Source organism: Sebastes fasciatus, chromosome 5 (genome assembly GCF_043250625.1).
Source record: "Sebastes fasciatus isolate fSebFas1 chromosome 5, fSebFas1.pri, whole genome shotgun sequence".
NCBI classification, from domain to species: domain Eukaryota; kingdom Metazoa; phylum Chordata; class Actinopteri; order Perciformes; family Sebastidae; genus Sebastes; species Sebastes fasciatus.
In genome coordinates, this window is record NC_133799.1 from 31,216,496 (window position 1) to 31,236,809 (window position 20,314).

At 39.8% G+C, this 20,314-nt stretch overlaps 2 protein-coding genes across 5 annotated transcripts in view; one reads left to right on the forward strand and one right to left on the reverse strand.

The window, feature by feature from the left end:
- Positions 1-1,453: 1,453 nt before the first annotated feature.
- Positions 1,454-3,846, forward strand: gadd45ab (growth arrest and DNA-damage-inducible, alpha, b). Its single transcript, XM_074636436.1, has 4 exons — positions 1,454-1,614; positions 2,154-2,255; positions 2,350-2,554; positions 3,036-3,846. Exons 1-4 carry the CDS (start codon positions 1,565-1,567, stop codon positions 3,147-3,149), a joined length of 471 nt encoding a protein of 156 aa, XP_074492537.1. The 5' UTR covers positions 1,454-1,564; the 3' UTR covers positions 3,150-3,846.
- Positions 3,847-8,390: 4,544 nt separating this feature from the next.
- The window catches only part of gng12b (guanine nucleotide binding protein (G protein), gamma 12b), a 35,528-nt gene continuing 23,604 nt past the window's right edge, over positions 8,391-20,314 (reverse strand). For 3 of the 4 annotated variants that reach the window (XM_074636437.1, XM_074636439.1, XM_074636438.1), the window contains 2 exons: positions 12,458-12,578; positions 8,391-12,367 (listed from right to left, as the gene is read on the reverse strand). In XM_074636437.1, coding sequence (XP_074492538.1) covers positions 12,242-12,367; positions 12,458-12,550 — 219 coding nt within the window. In that variant the 5' untranslated portion in view covers positions 12,551-12,578 and the 3' untranslated portion in view covers positions 8,391-12,241. The remainder of the gene's footprint in view (positions 12,368-12,457; positions 12,579-20,314) is intronic. The other variant, XR_012594049.1, reaches the window with a different exon arrangement.

Consider the following 20,314-nt stretch of genomic DNA (forward strand, 5'->3'; position numbering starts at 1 on the left):
TTTAATGTACGGTGTATATGTGTCTTGGTCCTTGTTTTGTTTTGTTTTTTGCAAAAATTTGCTTAGCCTATTATGTGCTCCTTTTAAAAATGATGAACAGGGAGCTTCAAAGCTATAGGCTACAGATTCTTATATTTCTTATACTAGCATACTGGCGTAAAACTTCTCTAATGTCCTTCTGCTTCTGCTTTTCATAAGTTAAATAAGTTAGTACTTCTATGTGCTTAATGTATACAATAAGTGTGATCAAATAACTATGTACTTATTTACATACGCCTACACATTGTCACGAGATGTTTGGAAAGAGAATGGATGTTAAGCACAAAAAAAACACAAAAGATCACATCAGCAAGCATTTTTTTTTTTGTATTTTATATGGAACTGCAATAAACTAAAATGTAATATGACCTCTACTGGCTCACTTCTGATGACTTATCTTTGTGTGTGCTGGTGCAGTGGTGACACACTATCATTCCCTTTAAAGGTCCCATATTGTCAAAAGTGAGATTTTCAGGTCTTTGACATTATAAAGCAGGTTTAAGTGCTATATAAATACTGCTGAACTATAAAAAACGCTCAATATATGGAGAAACACACTCAGCCCATATTCAGAAATTACGCGTTTGAATCAAGCCGTTAGGATTTCTGTCTATTTGTGATGTCAGAAATATACAACATTTAGACCATTACGGTTTTAAATGTAAACATTCTAAATGTGTCCCAGTTTATTTCCTGTTGCAGTGTATGTTAATAACATCAGCTGACAGGAAGTAAACATGGACCCAAACTGTTGCATAGCAACGTAATTCTGTTGAAATGCAATAAAACAGAGCGTTTCAGACAGAGGGTAAATACAGGTATATTCAGGCTGACAGTATGAGGAAAATAAAGTTTGTTTTTTTAACATTACAGCATGTAAACATGTTCTATTAGAAACACAAAATAGTATGAACCTGAAAATGAACATGTTATGGGACCTTTAAATCAAATTCACATCAGAGCTATTATTTCACATCAGAGCTATTATTTGTATAATTATATGATACTGTGCAATAGTTATATAATTATCTGACGGACACTTTGTGCAATAATCTGGCAAAACTGTCATCTCATCAATATACATATTGTATTTTTATCTTTTATATACATATATATATATATATATATATATATTTATATTGCACTATCTCTTTTTCATTGTATTATCCTTTTTTAGCACCTATGGGATTGTCACAATCTAATTTCGTTGTACTAGACAATGACAATAAAGGGCTTGAATCTTGAATCTATTGTGTGATTAACTGTGAGAAGTTGTTTACCCCTGTCACATCCACAGGGTGTCGCTATATATTCACACAGACCAGATGAAAGTGATAATCTGTATTTGCATGTGACCAATGGGACGTGTTTATGATAATGAGCTGTGTGGAGACAGACAGCAGAGTGCTTTACTACTGTACTAGAAGCGTTGCGTTCACAGTCACCGGGCACACAGTGGGAATCTCAGCCCTCAGCAGCAGCAGCACCTTTCACTCTGGAGATTATACAACACCAAGCCGCTCGGATGTGCAATATGACTTTTGAAGAAACCGGTGGAGATAATTCTGCAGAAAGGTACAACTTCTGTTGTTTAACTTTGCACTTTTTGTTGCACTTTTTGCATTTCTTTCGCTTTTGCGACAGTCTCTGGTTATAACTAGTTTTAGATGCTGCAGCGTGTTTATAAGACTACAACAACATTAAGACCTTAACCCTGGACGCGTTGTATCTGACTGTCTAAGTCAAGTGAGGTTTATTTCACACTGTCAGTTCTGGCTGTCATTTATAGCGATACTTGGTCTCATGTAGTTACATATATCACGTTACTGTAACGTTAGTTAACACTAATGCAACGGTCACATAACGTCAAGCCGGTCTGCTAAACGTTAGCATTAACTAGCTAGCTGTGCTAACGTGCTCATTATTTCTGTGTCAAGTCTGTTTGATGCAGAAACCTTCACATTGTTGTGTCTTAACACGTTTCAGTGTGAGAATATCATTACTGGATAATTTGGACATATAAATTAGTTAGCTAAATGTGAAATAACAGTGTTATTGTGTTTAATATGTGTCTTATATGTGATTAAATGTACTAAACTGTGTTTCCTCCTCAGGATGGACTCGGTGGCTAAAGCGTTAGAGGAGGTGCTGAGCTCTACATTGCCTCAGGGTTGCATCACAGTTGGAGTCTACGAGGCAGCAAAGTCACTAAATGCGTAAGTTAACAATTAGATAACTACTCCAAGTTTGCAAATCTCGTGAGACATATTTCCTGTTTCCTTACAACTCTTTCTTGCCTTTGCCTTGCAGGGATCCAGACAACGTGGTGCTGTGTCTGCTGGCCACAGACGACGAGGAGGATGTGGCTCTGCAGATTCATTTCACCTTGATCCAGGCTTTCTGCTGCGAGAATGACATCAACATCCTGCGGGTGAGCAACATGAGGCGTCTGGCAGACATACTGGGAGTGAAGCCTGGAGGGGAGCCTGTGGACCTGCACTGTGTGCTAGTTACTGTAAGTGTCATTACTCATGTGTGTTTACTATGTTCCTGTTGCATATTGCTCACTTCCCATCAGACTGGAAACTGAGTTATTTTGTCCTCATCACTGAGGCAGACAGTGTGTACCAAGTTTATTGTCAATACTTGCAAAGAGCTGTTGCTGGCAGTGATTGTGCAACAGAGAGGCGAAGTCCCACCCCTTCCGGTGGACCCCATGGGACCTTATTTTGGAAAGAATATGCACGGTAGTCAATGTTGGGAGACAAATAATTGTTTAATCCCGTTTGAATTGAGCCATGAATCACACATATGATGTTTGTCAATTTAAAAGATAATTTTTGCACGTCAAGAACGTCTCAGTTTGTCGTGGGTTTGTCTTAGTATCATTTAGTTTTGTATGAAACCGCTCAGTGTGCGAGGCAAGAGACGTAGTTCAGTCTGTTTGCACATTAATGAATCAGCAGATGGTAACCGCTTTGTTCCTTCTTCTGCAGAATCCCCAGTCGTCACTGTGGAAGGACCCGGCGCTAAGCAAAGTGACCCGATTCTGCAGGGAAAGCCGCTGCTTGGATCAGTGGGTGCCTGTTATCAACCTGCCCGACCGATGAAACTGCTTGGAATATTAATGTATTGTGTGCATCGGGGGAAAAAGTAACTGCACAAGGCCTGTGTTAATGTCTGTGTTGGACTCCTTTGGAAAGTGTCCCAGAGAGCGGGAGAGAGCGAGATGGGAGGGGCAGAAAAAAGAAACACAAGGAAGCGAGATGTTCCAACAGATTTACCGGGTCAGGGTGAATTCGAGGGCCAAGGAACAGTGACTCAGCAGTCTGAGTTCCAGGATTTCCAACGTATGACTGCACCTTTCTCTGGAAAAAAAAAGAGCCTTTTACAGGAAACTGCACCATGTGAGCAGACGAGCACACGTGGTGGTGAGCACAAACGCTGGACTGGGGAAAAGCAGACAGAAAGAGAGCCTCAGTTGACAAGACTCTAAGAACTGGACCATGCTGGATTGGACCAGTCGGCTCTCAGCTTGAAGAATTCCTCATGAAAATTTGACCAAATCCAAGCATTTCTTTAACAGCACATTTATTTAATAGTATTTAAGACTTGTCACTTTGATAACTCAAAAGGGAAAGTTTTCACAGTTTATTATTATATTAATATTTTAAGGGCAATGCAATGTTGAGACTTGTCCACTAACTGATGTTTTTATGTGTTATTAATTTAATGAATTCTATTTATTGTGCACAGTTCATGGAATTCTGCCTTGTTACGTTGAATGAAATAAACAACCAACCTACAGTTTACTGGCTTTGCTTCAATGATTTCCAGGTACTACAGGTTTAGCGTGCTTGCAGGAAGTCACATTGTGTCCTGAGGAACAGTGCATGCCTGTTACGGCAACAGCTGGCACGCACAAAGCTCAACATGTTACACCACAGGGTTTGGATCTTATCCTAGTGTGTCACTCACTGGGCAGGTTAAAGTATTTACTCCACACATTTATAACCTTTTCCGGCAGCTTGTATCTCTTGGACCAAAATCAAGATAATGTTTTAGGTCTGTTAGAATGATTACCACTTCTTAACTTCAGTATGGAGCCTAACATATTATTTACAATTTAACATGTAATCTGTTCTGGGCAGAATTTGCTACAGGCAGTGATGTAAGAAGTACTCCGATTTTTTTATTTAAGTAAAAGTAGAAAAGTATTAGCATAAAAACATATTTTATGTACAGGAAGTTAAAATATTATGCCAACACAGAACAGCCCATTTCATCATAATATATATTATACTATTGGATTATAATTATTTATGCATTAATGTGTTCATCACTTTAATGTTGCAGCTGGCTGCCTGAACCTGTAATATTACATCATATTTTATTTGTTGATTATATTTGTATTATGAAACAGAATCTGCAAAGTAACTAAAGTTATCGACTAAATGTAGCGGAGTGTAAAGTACGGTATTCACCTCTGAAATGTAGTGTAGTAGAAGTATAAAGTAGCGGAAAATAGAAGTACTCAAGTAAAGTACAAGTACCTCAAAATTCTACTTGAATAAATTTTACTTTCCAACACTTCCTACAGGCATGAGCTTCCTTGAAATCAGCTTTGCTCCTGCATGAGAACTCTGGCACAATCATGTGACCTTTTGCACATATTGAGGATCTAGTTACACTGAGGGGAGGAGAATTCCCATTGTAGTGTGACTCTGAGTGGGATGGGGCTCATTGTGACAGCTCATTCTTCACAGCCGTCTGCAGCTACGCAATCAGAGCTAAATTTACCGCTGAGTGGATTAAAAATAGCAGTGAGGAAAGAAGAAGAAAAAAAAAACATAGTGAAGACCCATTTCAGACTTTGCAAAAAGAGAAAACCAGAAATGATTTGCACAGAGAGGGGAGAGGACAAAGCCTTTCTACACAGAGGGTCACAAGACAATGGATGCATGAGTCAGGACTATTCAGGTCTCCATTGCTAGAGCCGTACAGTGCTTTAGCTTCATGTTAAAAATAGCTTTGTGAATAGAGGCGTTCCCCCCCTGACCACTGACACACACTGACAATAGTAGCACTTGTAATTAGCGGGCAGCGTACACAGAGAGGCCGACCTGCTGCAGAGATATCAGTGTGCAGCCGGGGATATTAAGAGGATCCTCTCTGGTGGTCCAATCAGGCGGTGGGCAGCAGATGGGGAGGGAAAAGTGGGTCAAAATGCAGGACTGACGAGAAGAGTGTGGGGTGTGACAGTTACCCAGAGGGTTTGTGTTAAATTGACTGAAGTTAAAGGGTGCAGTTTGCAAATGTGATAAAATGTGCACAGAGCAGAAACATGCAGATCTACACTCCACTAAACTGATGTTAGAGTCCCTTCAGTTCCACAGTCCATACCAAGGGTGTCAAACATATGACCCCGGGGCCCGCCAAAGGGTCCAGTCCGGCCCACTGGATGACTTTGCAAAGTGTGAAAATTGCAGAGAAGTCATTAATTGCCTGCTATTCCTATTGGGGGGTCGCGCTGTCCTAATAAGAGTATAGCAGGCCCTATGCTAGATACGCTATGATAGATCCCACGTGCTTTACATACAGGCTACATGACAACACTGTCAAGCTACTATTCATGCAGGAGCCACCGGTAGAAAATGTCTTTGTCCCAAAGGAGAAAAGTGGACACAGAATGTCGGGTTTCCAAGAAAAATAGACCAGTTCCTGTTTCTTCACAGAGGCAACCGGGAAGCCAGTGTGGTTGGTGTGGTTGGTGTGTTCACAACACCTTTCAGTGCTCATGGAATATTATATTCAGCTACACTATCAGACTCATCATGGTGGAAAATACAAGAACTTGACAGGAAAACTGATGAGAGATCAGCGAGACATCTTATCATCTCTTTTGTTAATGGATTGTTCAATAACTGTGATTGTTTTCAGAAAGTACTTGTACTTTTTAACACTAACAGGAAGGGAAACATTTGGAGGTATTATTTATAGGTTGTTGTGCAATGGTTTTACTGGTTCGGCTCACTTGAGATCAAATTGGACTGTACGTGGCCCATGAACTAGATGATTTCTACACCCCTGGTCTATACTCTAGTTTTTTTCAATGACATTGAGGTTTTGCTGCTGTCTTTTTTAGGAAATTTGGCAATCAGCAGAACTGAATGTTTTTAGTACCAAGTGCACACTGATGAGACACGAAAAATGCCAAAGTAAAGTCTATGATTCGTGGAACAATAATACCATAAATACCAGAGCAAGCAGGAAGAGTGTAAAACGACACCTGAAAGCCAATTTCATCATGAAAAGACAGAACCGTTTTTCCGCCCTGACCAAAGCCTTCCTGTCACATGGGGAGCGGCAACTAAAAGTAGGTGAGATATTTGAGATACTGGACTTAATGGCTTATCCCGGAGCTTCTCCACTGCACTGACAGGTAATACAATCGCTGCTACAAAGCCGGCGCTATCCATCATCTGACTCTACTGAGGGTTACATCAATGTGGGCCAACAAATATGGCCTGACCTGATTGTGGGTGTAACATCACACCTGAAGGAGAGAAAGGGCCGCTCAGAGTTGTTATTGCATAACAGACTGGTCGGGGCTCGGGGGCACAGAAGAACCTTCACTGAAAAATAAGAGCAAACGAGAATGATTATGTGCTCCTGACCTGCTACTTGAAATACTCATCCTCTTGTCTAAACATGGCGACCCGTGAATTCAACAAAGGAATGACATTTGGTGAACAACGGGACAAGTTAACAACTAATTGCACAAATGAGTGCAAATAAGGTCAGAGTAGTTTTAGCTGAATAGGTGTCTCTTTCTCAGTTTGGGCAGGGAAGAGTTACTACTCAGCAGAACAATTTGTAAACACAACATTGGTGTATTATCACCATAAATAGTTGATATGGCTAACATGTTGGCAAAGAATTGCCTGGAATTGGAGTCGCGTTTCTGTCCACCAGACGGAGGAAAAGTCCAATTTTCACTCTTCTTTTAGCTCTGTTTTGGTCTACACGCTTTCCTAATATATCTGGTTCTTTAGCTGCTAACTGCTCCACTGTGTTCACCAGCTAGTCACTAACTGGTATTTAGCATTGGGCAGGTAGGGCACAGTCAGTTTTCAACTGTAATGAATGAAAACAGCTGTCTGCTGCTAGTAGAAATGGGGTTGAGAGCAGTGAACCAAAACAGTCGTAAATCCAAAACAATGAGCTGAAAGATGCTAAAACGCTCCATAGAGCTGAGGGGAACTGCACAGTTGTGATCAGTGGGCAACTCCGGGTCTGAGAAGTGAAGCCAATGCGGAAGTGCCTTGAACTTGCATTCTTTCTAATAGCCAGCAGGGGGCGACTCCTCTGGTTGCAAAAAGAAGTCCGATTGTAAAGAAGTCTATGAGAAAATGACCCTACTTCTCACTTGATTTATTACCTCGGTAAACATTGTAAACATGAGTTTATGGTCTCAATTGCTAGTTTCAAGTCTTCTTCAATAAAGCATGATGTTCATTTAGTAAATTATGGTCCCATTTAGAGTCAAATACACCATAAAACAGGATACGCTTTAGGGCATGGCCATGATTGACAGGTCGCTACCACGACGTTGTCCAGTCCGGGAGTTGTTCGTGTTTTCGTTTTACAACTTTAACCCTTTCACAGTGTGTTTTCAGTTTGTGAAAGTTAATTGTAACATTTTGGTCGCCTAAAAATGTCTTGTTCAGCGTTCGGTTGTACGTAGCTCCACCCTATCGTGTCACTTCTGGTTGCAAAAAAACAAGATGGCGACAGCCACAATGCAAGACGACAGTCCACAAACCAATGGGTGATATTAGAGTGAGTATGTCCACTTCTTATATACTGTACAGTCTATGGTTGTGATATAATACTCTATAGGTTTGTCACTCACTAAGAGTCTTGTGTTTACTGTGTGTCTTGTGGACTGTCCTGTGAGGTGTCCTGTAATTGTAAAATTTATTTTGTGTTTTTGTAAGTACCTGCTTTAGGACTACGGTTGAAATTTAGCTATTGTGCTAATTCTTAATTCAATAAATCAAATCTAAAAAAAAGAGTGACGACTTTCACATTACACAAACAGTAGGTGTCATTTGACTTATTGTTAAATATAAAAAATATTGATTTGTGTCGCTTAATTCATACAAATGGCTATTTCACATACAAACTAATAAACACACACATCCAACACACTCCATACTTTTGGAATTCCCAGAACATAAACTCATCAGATACTCTGGCTCAGCAACCAAGACTGACAAGACTGTTTTCTATAAGGTTTAGTTTTCTTTCTTTTATCTTAAATTAGTTGAATAAAAAATCTGAATGACTTGTTTTCCATGTGTTTATTTACATTTACCAACAACAACAGGTAAAGGCAGAACATGACATACATCAAGTTGTTACTTACCAGGTGTGAGAAACCACAAACATTGTAATAATTTGTCTACTAAAAACACAAATTCACGAGTAAAAATCAACCAAATACATCATTAACCAAAATAACATGTTCAGTTTTAATCCAAAAAAATTGGATTAACGTCGCAGCACAGCAATTCATGGCTGAGGTTTGATTGAATCAGTACATTCCTATAAAGTACATTAAAAAGTTAAAGCTGGGGTTGGTAATCTTCTTCGAAAACATTGTTTATTATAGAAATCCTCATTACATCCCTACAGCAATCAATAAATCAAATGCTCTGACAAAAAAAAAGGAAAGAAAAAATCTGCCATTTGAGGGTACCGCAGGACTGTAATAAGACTACCTGCCTGTCTACCTGCGCAAACTCTGCCTGTGCACTCAATCCGTGTCACCGGAGTCTTCCACAAGGCACAAGCTGCTAGCTTGACAGCTATGAGTACTAACAATAGCCATGTTCATTGTTTACGTTCTTTATGATAATTTTGGGGGAGTGGCTTTGGAGTGAGGCCTGAAGGGACGACAGTGTTGACGACTTGGCGACTTTCTCTCTAGATTTAGCGACTTGTGGAGCTAGTGCTGCTAGCTATGTTTCATTGGAAAAGAGATGGCAACACTGGGCTGGGTTTTTCGGTTGGATCATTTTTAAAATCTAGCGTACTCTTGCTAATTTCTCAAAATTACCAACCCTAGCTTTAAAAGCAAGCACATACTGTGGTTCATGGACATACATATGTGCTACAATATTTATGGATGTGAATGCAATTCATTAATGAACATGAGTAATTCTGATGACATATGCAGAGTTAATAGCCTAAAAGATAGCCTCCTTCACCTGTGGGCCTTCCTTATTCACAGTATTAGACAACAGCACTTATGTGACGAAAAGGTAGTAGAGAGGTTGAAGCCGGATCACTTCATCATTAAGGCCCTGGCTGGTGAAATAGCAAAAATGTGTATGTTTTGTGTGAGCACCACCACACAAATGACATATAGTCACAGCTACACACAGTCAGTCAGTCATAGGTTCTCATAATAAAATAAAAAGTAAGTTTTCGAGCAAACATGGAATGTTTCAAATACTCAAGAGTATAACAGTCATCTGGTGTTAACAGGTTTCTAAGTGCCTGAATAGGACAGTAATACACCTTTTCAGCAATGATGGCCTCATAATAAAACATAGAAATTAAGGAATACCTCATGCAAAAGGGTCATGCACAATGTGCAGTGATCTCAAAAGTTCATACCGGTACTTTTACCTGTACATATTTAATTTTTAGAGGTACCTTTTTAAGTCAATTGCAAAGAAAATCAGTAAAAAAAGAGACACTTGGACTGTTTTGTCAAGAGAATTCACCCCTTAGGTATTACAACTTCACAATTTAGACGTCACATTCATCATATTTAATAGCTTTGCATTGGATTTAATTGAAGTAGGCATTGTAAAGTCTGTCGTATAAAAGGAAAATGCAACTAGGACGAAGGAACAAGGATAGTAGAAAAAAAAAACTGTCAATTTATCCTTGATCTACACTGTAGGTGAACTATATCACAACACTGGCAAAAGCAATTCTCAATATCTTAAATTAAATCCAATCAACATTTTAAGTGAATTGTTTGTCTCTGGTAAGGACAAATTTGATTGCTCTGTCTGTGCTACTTGGGAACAATTTAATGGCCCATTTTAAAGCCTATTATGATTGTGACTAGATGACAAAAAAATAAAGCAGAAGTAGTGGCAATGGACCTGTGCTCTTTCTCTTTGTCTTCATGTGATGGACAGCACAGTTTGCTTGTCGGGCGACAGGATGTAATTATCTCGGGTGCTCATTATCAGTAGCGCACAACCTACAGCAACTGTTTCCTGAAGCAAGCCTGATGAAAGTAAGAGGTGAAAGCTCAAAGCCTAAATCTGATTGGACAAATGATTGAGGGGGCTTGTTTGTGCGCGCTGTGATAATTAGAGAGTCAGGAGCTCTACCATCCATGGCACAGCTCCTCTCAGGCCACAGCTTCAGACTTCTGCCTGTTCTTTGGTGTAACAGCAGTCCAATCGCCAGGAAAAACTGTTGGCATTGTTCGTTTCTGTAGACCACAGGATACGTTGAATGTGGACGTTTTTGGATTTGGTCAGAGCAAGCGACGCAGTACAAAGAGTGTCTGTTCTTGAAAGATACGTGGTATAATAGCCACAGATGTATAATAAGACCTGGAAACGCCGCCGCCGCTCGGCCTTGCTTCCAATTTTTTTCCAGTGGCCACTCTTGTGTGACCACCGTTGTAAAAGAGACGTCTGTAAAAGTGTTGACAGGACACCTTGAACTGTAAACAAGGTCGATTACGACTCTTTCTATTATGAATTTGTGATCAATGTAGGTTTTAAATTTGTAAAACTTTCCTGGAGCTGAGAAAAGGGATTTAAAAATCAGTGACCTCATCACAATCTAAAGTCTATGGGCCGAGCAGGAACTCGCGGGTGGGGCCAGCGGGAGAAACACTACTGTACATATTCAGTGGGCCACATATTCCGGAAAACTTTTTGGTGTATGCTCCAGGCAAGCAATTCTCATTGGACTGAATAGGCGCCATCTTGGGGTCCGGTATCCAGTTCTTATAATAAATCCATAATAATAACGTGTCTAACAAAGATATAAAAAATCCTCCAGGAGCGGGTGGGAGTGTTGGTGGATGAGTCAAACAAACACAGGACTTTCACCCAGGAGACCGTTGTCCATGTCCTGTGTGAAACCAAAAGTAAACATTGACTTTATGTTTGTCACGCAATGTTACGCTTGAAGAAAGTTCACTAAGGGCGGTTGTTATATATTTACAGTTGTTACGTGATGTTGTTACAAGGGCTGTCAAAGTTAACACGATAATAACGCAAATTCGTTTTAAGGCCACTAATTTCTTTAATGCATTAACGCAACTTGCAATTTTTAGGTTTAGCTAGAAAGAAGATGCTGGTATCATATGAAACTAAAATGTAATGAATCCATTGGTACCAACCATGTCATACTAGCTTGTCGTGAAGGACAATAAATAACGTTCCAAACTTGCACTAAATTTTGGCGAGGAAAAACTGTCATGGCCATTTTCAAAGGGGTCCCTTGACCTCTGACCTCAAGATATGTGAATGAAAATGGGTTATATGGGTACCCACGAGTCTCCCCTTTACAGACATGCCCACTTTATGATAATCACATGCAGTTGGGGGCAAGTCATAGTCAAGTCAACACACTGGCAGCTGTTGTTGTCTGTTGGGCTTGAGTTTGCCATGTTATGATTTGAGCATATTTTTTATGCTAAATGCATAAAACCTGTGAGGGTTTCTGGATAATATTTGTCATTGTTTTGTGTTGTTAATTGATTTCCAATAATAAATATATACATACGTTTTCATAAAGCAAGCAGATTTGCCCACTGCAATGTTGATAAGAGTATTAAATACCTGACAAATCTCTCTTTAAGGTACATTTTGAATAGATAAAAAATGTGATTCATTTGCGATTAATCGCGATTAAATATGTTAATCGATTGTATTCCATGGCTTGCAGAAACGTGCAATGCCAACATTTTTTCTGGCGACTGGGTTGGTAACTGCTATCTGACTGCAAGGCAGAGGAATGCAAACCTTGAAGCAGGTATGTGAAAAGGTAAGGGGGGGTACACTGGCTTTAAGATAAGTTGTGAACAGTTTTACTAACCTATTTTTTTCCACATGATAATCAAAAGGAAAGCAGCAAGAGTTCAGGTGTTCATCTACAGAAGAGTGCAAGGCTTCTTGTCCTTGAAAGGGTTTTCTGAAGCGGGGATGCCCATGAGCAGCGGGTCATTCTTGGCGTGTTCTCCACAGTAGCGCATCAGGTCTGATGAAGCCTTAGACACCTGCAAAGAAATCAGTCGACACACTGATCTACCTTGACATACAGAAGGAGAAGCAGGACACTCTGTGAATGACTGTGAATATAAAGGTACCTTTATCCTCTCGATGCTGGCCTCTATTCTCAGCTGCTGCACCATCCGCCTGGCCTGAGCTACGCTACTTGAACAGTGCATTTTTGATGACATCGCAGCCTTTGGACAGCTGTGCTCAAACCTGGTTCAGAACAAAAAAAATACATTAATTAGTGTGGAGATGCAGCTGGTATTCGCACAAAGGAAACCATCAAAGCCACAGTGTAATAAATCTAATCAAATGATTCCTGGCAACAAGATGTTCCTGTGGGATTACTGAAGCACAAAGGTCAGGCTGCTGAGGCTATCACTGCCTTTATACAAAGTCAACAACATCATTTTATCCTATCAGCAACTAAGTTACAATCATGTTCATACTGGTGTCATATGGTAACTAATAACTTTATTTAGGTATCAAGATCTCTGTTTTTATCTAGCTTGGAAGCTGTTTGTAATTCATCCCATTGAAAACATGTATCGAGTTCTGCCAAGGTTAGTGGCACATATAGGAGATCTAAGGTTAAGTAATTATTGGAACATACTGTATATTGCATTTACAAGGTATTTATGAGAGACGAGATGAGCAGTAGTTTGGAAGCTTTAAAAGTAGAGCTTTATTAATGAATATCATAAGATGATTATGTCTACTTGTCATTAAAGCTGAAGTAGGCGAGATTGGAGCAAATATGATTAAAAAAAGAGATTTTTATAAAACGGTTGCTATATCGTGACAGCAGTACATGAAACAGGTAACCTGAAAAAAATCATGTGCCTCTGTGTCCTCCGGTGCTCCTAACGGCATCTGCAAGATTTCACAGACCAGAGGAAAACAAGCAGTCAGAGCTTATCTGAGGTCTGCTGTCCATCTGCTGTCTTTGACACGCGAACTCCGACCTAACGGTAAAACTAGGCAGCGCTGATCAAATATGAATCAATATTATGTTAAATTAATGCCTGTTTCTCGCCTCAAATGTTTCAGAATCACCTTGTAGTGTACTGTTTGTGACGCTGCAGCCATTGTGAAATCTGTTGAAGGAACACCAAGTTCTGGTCACATGACCGGAGCACAGCCAATAGGAACGCTCTCTGAAATGACCTGTGATTGGTCAAAGTCTCCCGTCACGGGATAGAGTTTTTAAAAGCCTGAAAACAGAGCCATGAGAAGTTGCAGAAATTTAGTTATCTATCAGAACATTTGAATTACAATATGTTGAAAGGTTATTATGGAATATTTGCCCAATGATGCCAAAAATATACTGCCTACTGCCGCTTTAAGAAAATCCATCCAACTTTATGATTATGTTAGCGATAGCTTAACACCCTGTGATATGTTTAACTGCTTAAATAAGAGCCTATAGGTTGGAGTACAAGCAGAGGCATACACAATTGTGTCATCGGCATAAAGGTTGATGTTAAAGTACTCATTGGGAAGAATATTGTCATTTATGTACTGTGGCACCCCATAACTGATAGCTAGGGGCCTTGATTTGGCACCACAAGCCACAACAGTCTCCCTGTAAAGTGAGCATGAAACCATTTGAGTGTGGCATCATATAAAACCTAGACTGTAGTTTGTTAAGAAGGATTTTATGATTGACACACATGACTCACATGCTATTGATAGGTCAATGAAGCGAGAAGCACAATATTGCTCTTTGTCCAGTGAGGACAGACAGTCGCCGACAATATTATTACTGCAACTGTAGAAAACCAAATTGCTAAGGCTGTAGTGCATACAGTGAGTTGATAAGGACACATAGTTGTAGGTTAACCAAAGATTGTAGGATTTCTTGCCAAGAGGGAAAACTGAAATATCGTAAAGTAGCTGTTGAGATCATTGGCAGCAACGTCCTTATGCAATGGACTGGTAGAACCATGGTACTTTTCCATGTAATATTTCCATGTATATTTCAAATTTAAAACTATAACAAGACTCTACAGCTACAGTCATGCAAGCAGCTCTGAGAGGCATTGTCACCACATTAGGTTATTAAGTGTGTTAGCATGCTAATATTTGCTAATCAGCAATAAAGACAGAGTACAGCTGTTGCGAGGCTGATGGGAATGCCACGAGTTTGCAGGTATTTGGTCATGAACCAAAGTATTAGACAAATTAAAATGTTGGTATAATAGCATAATAAGAGCGTCCCCAAATTAATCATCCTGTTGGGACATTTTGTGACAATGTATCTAGGAATTTCACAGGGTAAGTGAAAAATGTTACCAGCTGGCGATGCTAGAGGAAAGACAAGGGATCACTTAAGTCAATAGGATTCATCCTCTGGGCACCTTGAATTCCCATCTAATATGTCCTAGACATTTCAGTCTTGATCAAAATGGTGGACCGACTGACAGAACAACATCTCCATCCCTGGATCCTTTAAAAATCATCAAATCTGCTTGTTAGGCTGCAGCATGCAGCTTAGTTTATTGCATGACCAGTTTTGCAGAATATTGCAGAAGTTATAAGAAGTCAAGTTTGTTGCACAAATGTGAATAGGTGTGCTTCTTCTCAGAAATGACACAGTTAATCTGGAACTGACTCAATGTGCGTAAAAGCTGTGGCCCAACCTAACGGACTCCCCTTTCACAATTCCCACTTCCAGGATACAATGGTTTGCTTTTACTGGCTCATTACGTCACTCCTTGAGCTACTTGAAGGAGAAGCTGTGCAAGCAGTTGCAATTTTCTACCTTTCACTCTGGCCAACAGTGCAGCAGCGCAGAGCTCAAAGGGGAAGCTGCCTTTTGAGCCAAAAACTGATGCCTATTTCGGTTTTGTACAAAGCAGCTTTTAATGCAAGAAGAACACCATGTGTTGAATTTATAGTGCAGTACATAATGCTCTTGAGCAATAAATGAGAATTTCTCTGTGTACCCGACAATTGTTCAGCACTGATAACTTGCAGCTCTTGTTCCTGGAACAAATAAAGAAAACATGGCAGAAAGTGTCTCTGTGGGACTGACAAACATAATATTTGACATGTGGCGGTGTAAATGTTTGCTCTGTGCTTTGGTGCAGAATAATACACAGGAGGGGGATACACTGGAACGGAGGGCAGATGAAACATGGACTACAGAAGGGAGACAAGACCATGCATCCCTCTAATCCCCCCCCCCCCCCCACTCCTTTCCGCTTCCTACACAGGAAACAGCATCGCCTCTAAAGTATAAATGATTAAATATGGGGTGGAGGCTTTAAAAATAGAAGCTACACACATGGGCCAGTAACCAAGGAACATAAAGCATTGCTGCTGAGAAGCTTTCCTAAAGAATGCATGACATTAAAACCTCAATTGCACTTATTTTTTAAGGTCAGACTACTCCTTACAAGCTGCTTTCATAGTTTTGGCTTTCTTGACCCGTGCACTCATTGTTCCAGATAACTTAACACCCCATGTCGCGTCAACACAGCTGTAGTATTCAAGCCCTCAGCTTGCAAGATGCAAGGATTGAGTGGATGCAGGAAAAGGGAGAGCTGTGTCACAAGGGGGGCTGGTCCTCAACCCCCGACGTCTGCAGGGAGTCTGTGTGACGCCAGCGGCGACTATAGAGCTCTATACATTTCGTAATTAGCAGTAAAAGACATTTAACTGCTCCATTGTTGTGTCTGTGTTGAAGTGGCACTAATGCAGACTAGTAACCTATCAGCACTTGACCATGGCTGATACTGACTTTTATGTTTTGAAAGATACAACAGTGCAAAGATAAAATTTAAAGATACATTTTTATTAAATGTAATACTTGTCACATTGTTTGCTTTTACAATATTGCTGCATTGCATTTAGCCCAAGAACAATGTAATCACAATGCAATGTGAGCTAAGTCTTGTGCATTCATCTAGATCTGTCCTTCAGTAACTAGATGATAAACGTTGCAGTGAAACAACCTATTTGGCTTTGTGCAAGTATAGCCTAAACCTCTTAAAACTCCACTCCGAGTTATCAAGCTAGAGTGAAGATACAGAAACCATGCAGTTTTTTTTAATGCAGTACAAATGTGTTATTTTCACCTATTCTGAAATGGTGTGTTTGAATATTTCTGCATACTGGGGTCCCTAAACAGTCTTAGAATTACATTAATTTGGTATCATCCAATGAGCCCAATTGTATTCATGTGTGATGATGTTAGTCTCCATACTATCCATTTCATATTCATTTTTGAAAAAATGACCTCACTCTTTCCTTGGTAGATTGACAATAAGGGGGTGTCTGAGCAGTGCCCGCCATCCAATCGCTGAAAAATGCAATTCTTGCAGAAATCTCCAAATGTAAAAAGTTTTTTAAACCAAATCACAGCATTGCTTTTTCTATGGCGTTCCTCAAGGTCTTGGTGTCTTAATGTGGTATTTTTGAGGGATTAATGATAATTTTTTATCAATTCTCGATTGGTAAAAAATTTAGCACCAAACGTTGTAACAAATGAAATCAACCCAAGACATAATAGATAGGGGTGTACAAAAATATCAAAATGATTGAGTATTGCAATATTTTGTTTTGTGACTGTGATTTTTTATTAATAGTCAACTCAGTCCATACTTTATTTAATTTGCAAAGAGATGCTCCCTCTCAGTGTATGTGCCCTCTCAAAGTAGTGCTCTGATGTTGGATGTTACAGGGACTGTTATGAATGCAAATGCAGATCCCATTATTCTGATTGCATAAAAAGTACTTTTTAACTCAGATTTTATGCATATGGTGGTGTGTTCTTTATACTATGACAGTTTTCCTAAATTTAGATTTAAAAAATCGCAATATACTGCCTTGCTTACAGTATTGCAATATATCGCAATATAGTGAATTGTAACCTCTGTATCATGATACGTATCGTATCGCCAGATTCTTGCCAACACACAGCCCTAATAATAAAGCATGGAAATGGCCATCACAAACTTATATCATCATGTTCTATGCTCTTATACACTTCCACAATCTATTTTAATTTATTAATTCATTTATTAATTCATTTTAATTTTTTATTAATGACTAGAACAACTTGACACACAGTCATGAGCTGCATCTCAAATTAATCTTCAGGTTCCCAGCTTTCAGATGATGTACACCACTTCTATGTGACATCTACTGTTGACCTGCTATCTCCCACTGTATCCCACTCCTACCCCTGGTAAGGGGTTAACATTGATAGCAGGCTGTCGCAAATATGCACATGTAGCCTACATATGTTTTTATTGCAACTTTCACTAGAGCTGATGTAAGAAAATAAATGAGTGAGACAGATGAGTAAAAATGTCGATCCTATTGAAATAAAGCTGCCACAGCATATTCCACAGAGACTCAGACCAGAGGTGCCACATGTGGCAGTTCTCTGGAACACACACTTGCATCAGCACTGATTCATCTCTCTGGTGTGGGAACACACACAGACTCTGCTGTGCAGCTCTTCTGAAGGAGCGGTCTGATCAAGTAAGCCTCAAATGTGCTGAAATTCAAAATAATCCTCTGATTCTGGGCAGTGTGTTGGACAGCTTTACTGTAACCCTGCTGGTTCGGAGGGATTATAACATTCTCACAGACTATCTAGATCTAATAGGCTGCCCCTATATACAGTATAGTAGATTCTAGCATTTGCCAGAGAAAAATAACTCTCTGGAAGCAGAGGATGACAGTAGGGCTGGGACGATACACCTATCTCCCGATTTGATACTGTCACAATACTTGGGTGCCATTTCGATATGTGTTGCGATTTTTAAGTATTGCAATTCTACGTGTATCAAGATTCAATATCACGATTTATTGCAATTTTTGTTAACTTTTTTAACACTAGACCATGGGGGAAAGTTGAATCATACACTTCTAGGGACTTTTACTAAAAATATCTAAATTATTACATAAAAATGTTTGATTTTCAGCATGTATGTAGTCAGAGACTGTGTTGTAGCGTCGACTGATTTGACCATGGAGATGAGAGTGACGGCTGGCTTGACCGCACGTTACCGCAATATGATAACGTTTCCAACAAATCGCGATACATAGGTGAATCAATCCTTTTTCCCACCCCTAGGAAACAGCTAGATTGGCTCTGCCCAAAGGTGAAAGAAATCTGCCTACCAGCAGCTATAAAGTTCACCAATTAACACATATCTCATTTGTTAAATCCCTACAAAGAACAAACTGTAAGAAATTATGAATCTGTCTAGCTGCTTCCTATGTTTCCAGTCTGTGAAGCTAAGCTAAGTGTTTCCTGGATGTAGCGAACAGACATGGTGGTATCAATCTTCTCATCTAACTCTTGGCAAGAAAGCAAATATGTGTATTTCCCAAGGCTTTGATTTATTGCTGAAAACAACTACTACAATAAACATATACTGTATGTGACAAACTCTTTCTTCAATCAAAGCTTTAGCTTGTAGCAGAACATCAATAACGTGCAAAATCTGCAGCTGCATGAAGAAAATATATAGCCTAAACATAATTTCATTGTATTTTGGAATCAACACCTCGGTCAAACAAATGCATGAGTGAAAAGAGTCTTCATTCCAGGAAAACAAACATGAACAAGCAGGGTAATTTGTCACTGCAGGGTGTGTAATTCTTTGTAGCCTATGCGGACTGAGCCTTTAAAATCCCTCCAGCCAAAGGAATGTCTGCAATGCCTTCAGCTGTGGCGTGCTTGTCTGCATCCAGCATGTGTATTTATGTGTGCTGAATATAAACATGTGGCACACTGAAAGCATTGATAGAAGTATATTTGAAGTCTTACAGCGGACTGATTTCTTTGATGTGGCTGTGGGGCTTTACACAGGTGGGCTCCCACAGTGCCAACAGAGAGGTCCTTGCCCTGTGGTGTATAACTGTGTGTGCACAGTGCTCTGATCTGCTGCCCCGACCAATGCACTAATAAGTGACTCACACCGACCGGATTAAGAACTACAGCACAACAGGATTAAATGTGCATTTGTGTACTGAACAGTGGGACAATACTCAAACTTGTACATGCAAAGTTGAGAAGTATTGTACGTCTCTAGGTGATATTGCCAATCATTTTCTAATATCAATATATCACAACACGGCAAATGTATGTAAAGTTACGTATAAAATATTGCGAAAGATTAGTGGAGCTGAAATTATTAATTGATTAAGACGATTGACAGAAAAATTATCAACAACAATTTTGTGTCATTTATTAAAGTTACAATCTCGAAGATCTGTTTTGTTCTCTTTGGCGGCACCTGTGGCGATAAGTGGTAATTGCAGGTGGAGAAACAAATACAGCGAACAAAAACTATTTCAATCTACATGAAGGCATTTCAGTAATGTTTTAAGACAAACTTGAAAAAGAATCCACAAATGCAATGAACTGTGTTCCTCTATTATCTAACATATCTCCTAGAGATGGTTACAAATTGATTCCCCTATGTATCACGTCTTTATATATATATGTTTTAAATGCCCGAATCGATTTGCTTCATTTCAGTCTAGTAATGCCTAGTTCACACTATACGACTTTAGCCCTGATTTTCCGCTCCCCGACATTTTTTGGAGCTCCCCAACAAAAGCCCCAGATCAGAGGCAAATCGGCGTTGGCTCGCTGCTTGTACATCGGTCGAGCGTCATGTGTGAACTGCTCAAAAACACGAGTCGAGAGGCTCATCGATGCCTCGCAGACACATTCCAGATATCTTGCATGCTAAATATCTGGATCTGTCGGGGACTCCGGCCACGAGCTACAGCCAATGAGACTGGAGACTCGGGTTGAGGGGAAACCTTGGGGAGGAGGGGTCGCCCGTAAAAATAGGAACTCACTGTATTTGTTGCATTTGCAACACGGAGCAAAGTTGTTGCACCCAGAGGAATAAATAGTAGGAATAAATGTCCCTAAAAGTGCATGATTAGACTTTTTCCAATGGTCTAGTGTTAAA

Bases quoted from the DNA above. Each gene is read 5' to 3' on its own strand.
- gadd45ab (XM_074636436.1), top strand. From the start codon at position 1,565: ATGTGCAATATGACTTTTGAAGAAACCGGTGGAGATAATTCTGCAGAA. The intron at 1,615-2,153 runs GTACAACTTCTG...TTTCCTCCTCAG, and splicing joins GGAGATAATTCTGCAGAAAG to GATGGACTCGGTGGCTAAAG. The intron at 2,555-3,035 runs GTAAGTGTCATT...CTTCTTCTGCAG, and splicing joins TGCACTGTGTGCTAGTTACT to AATCCCCAGTCGTCACTGTG.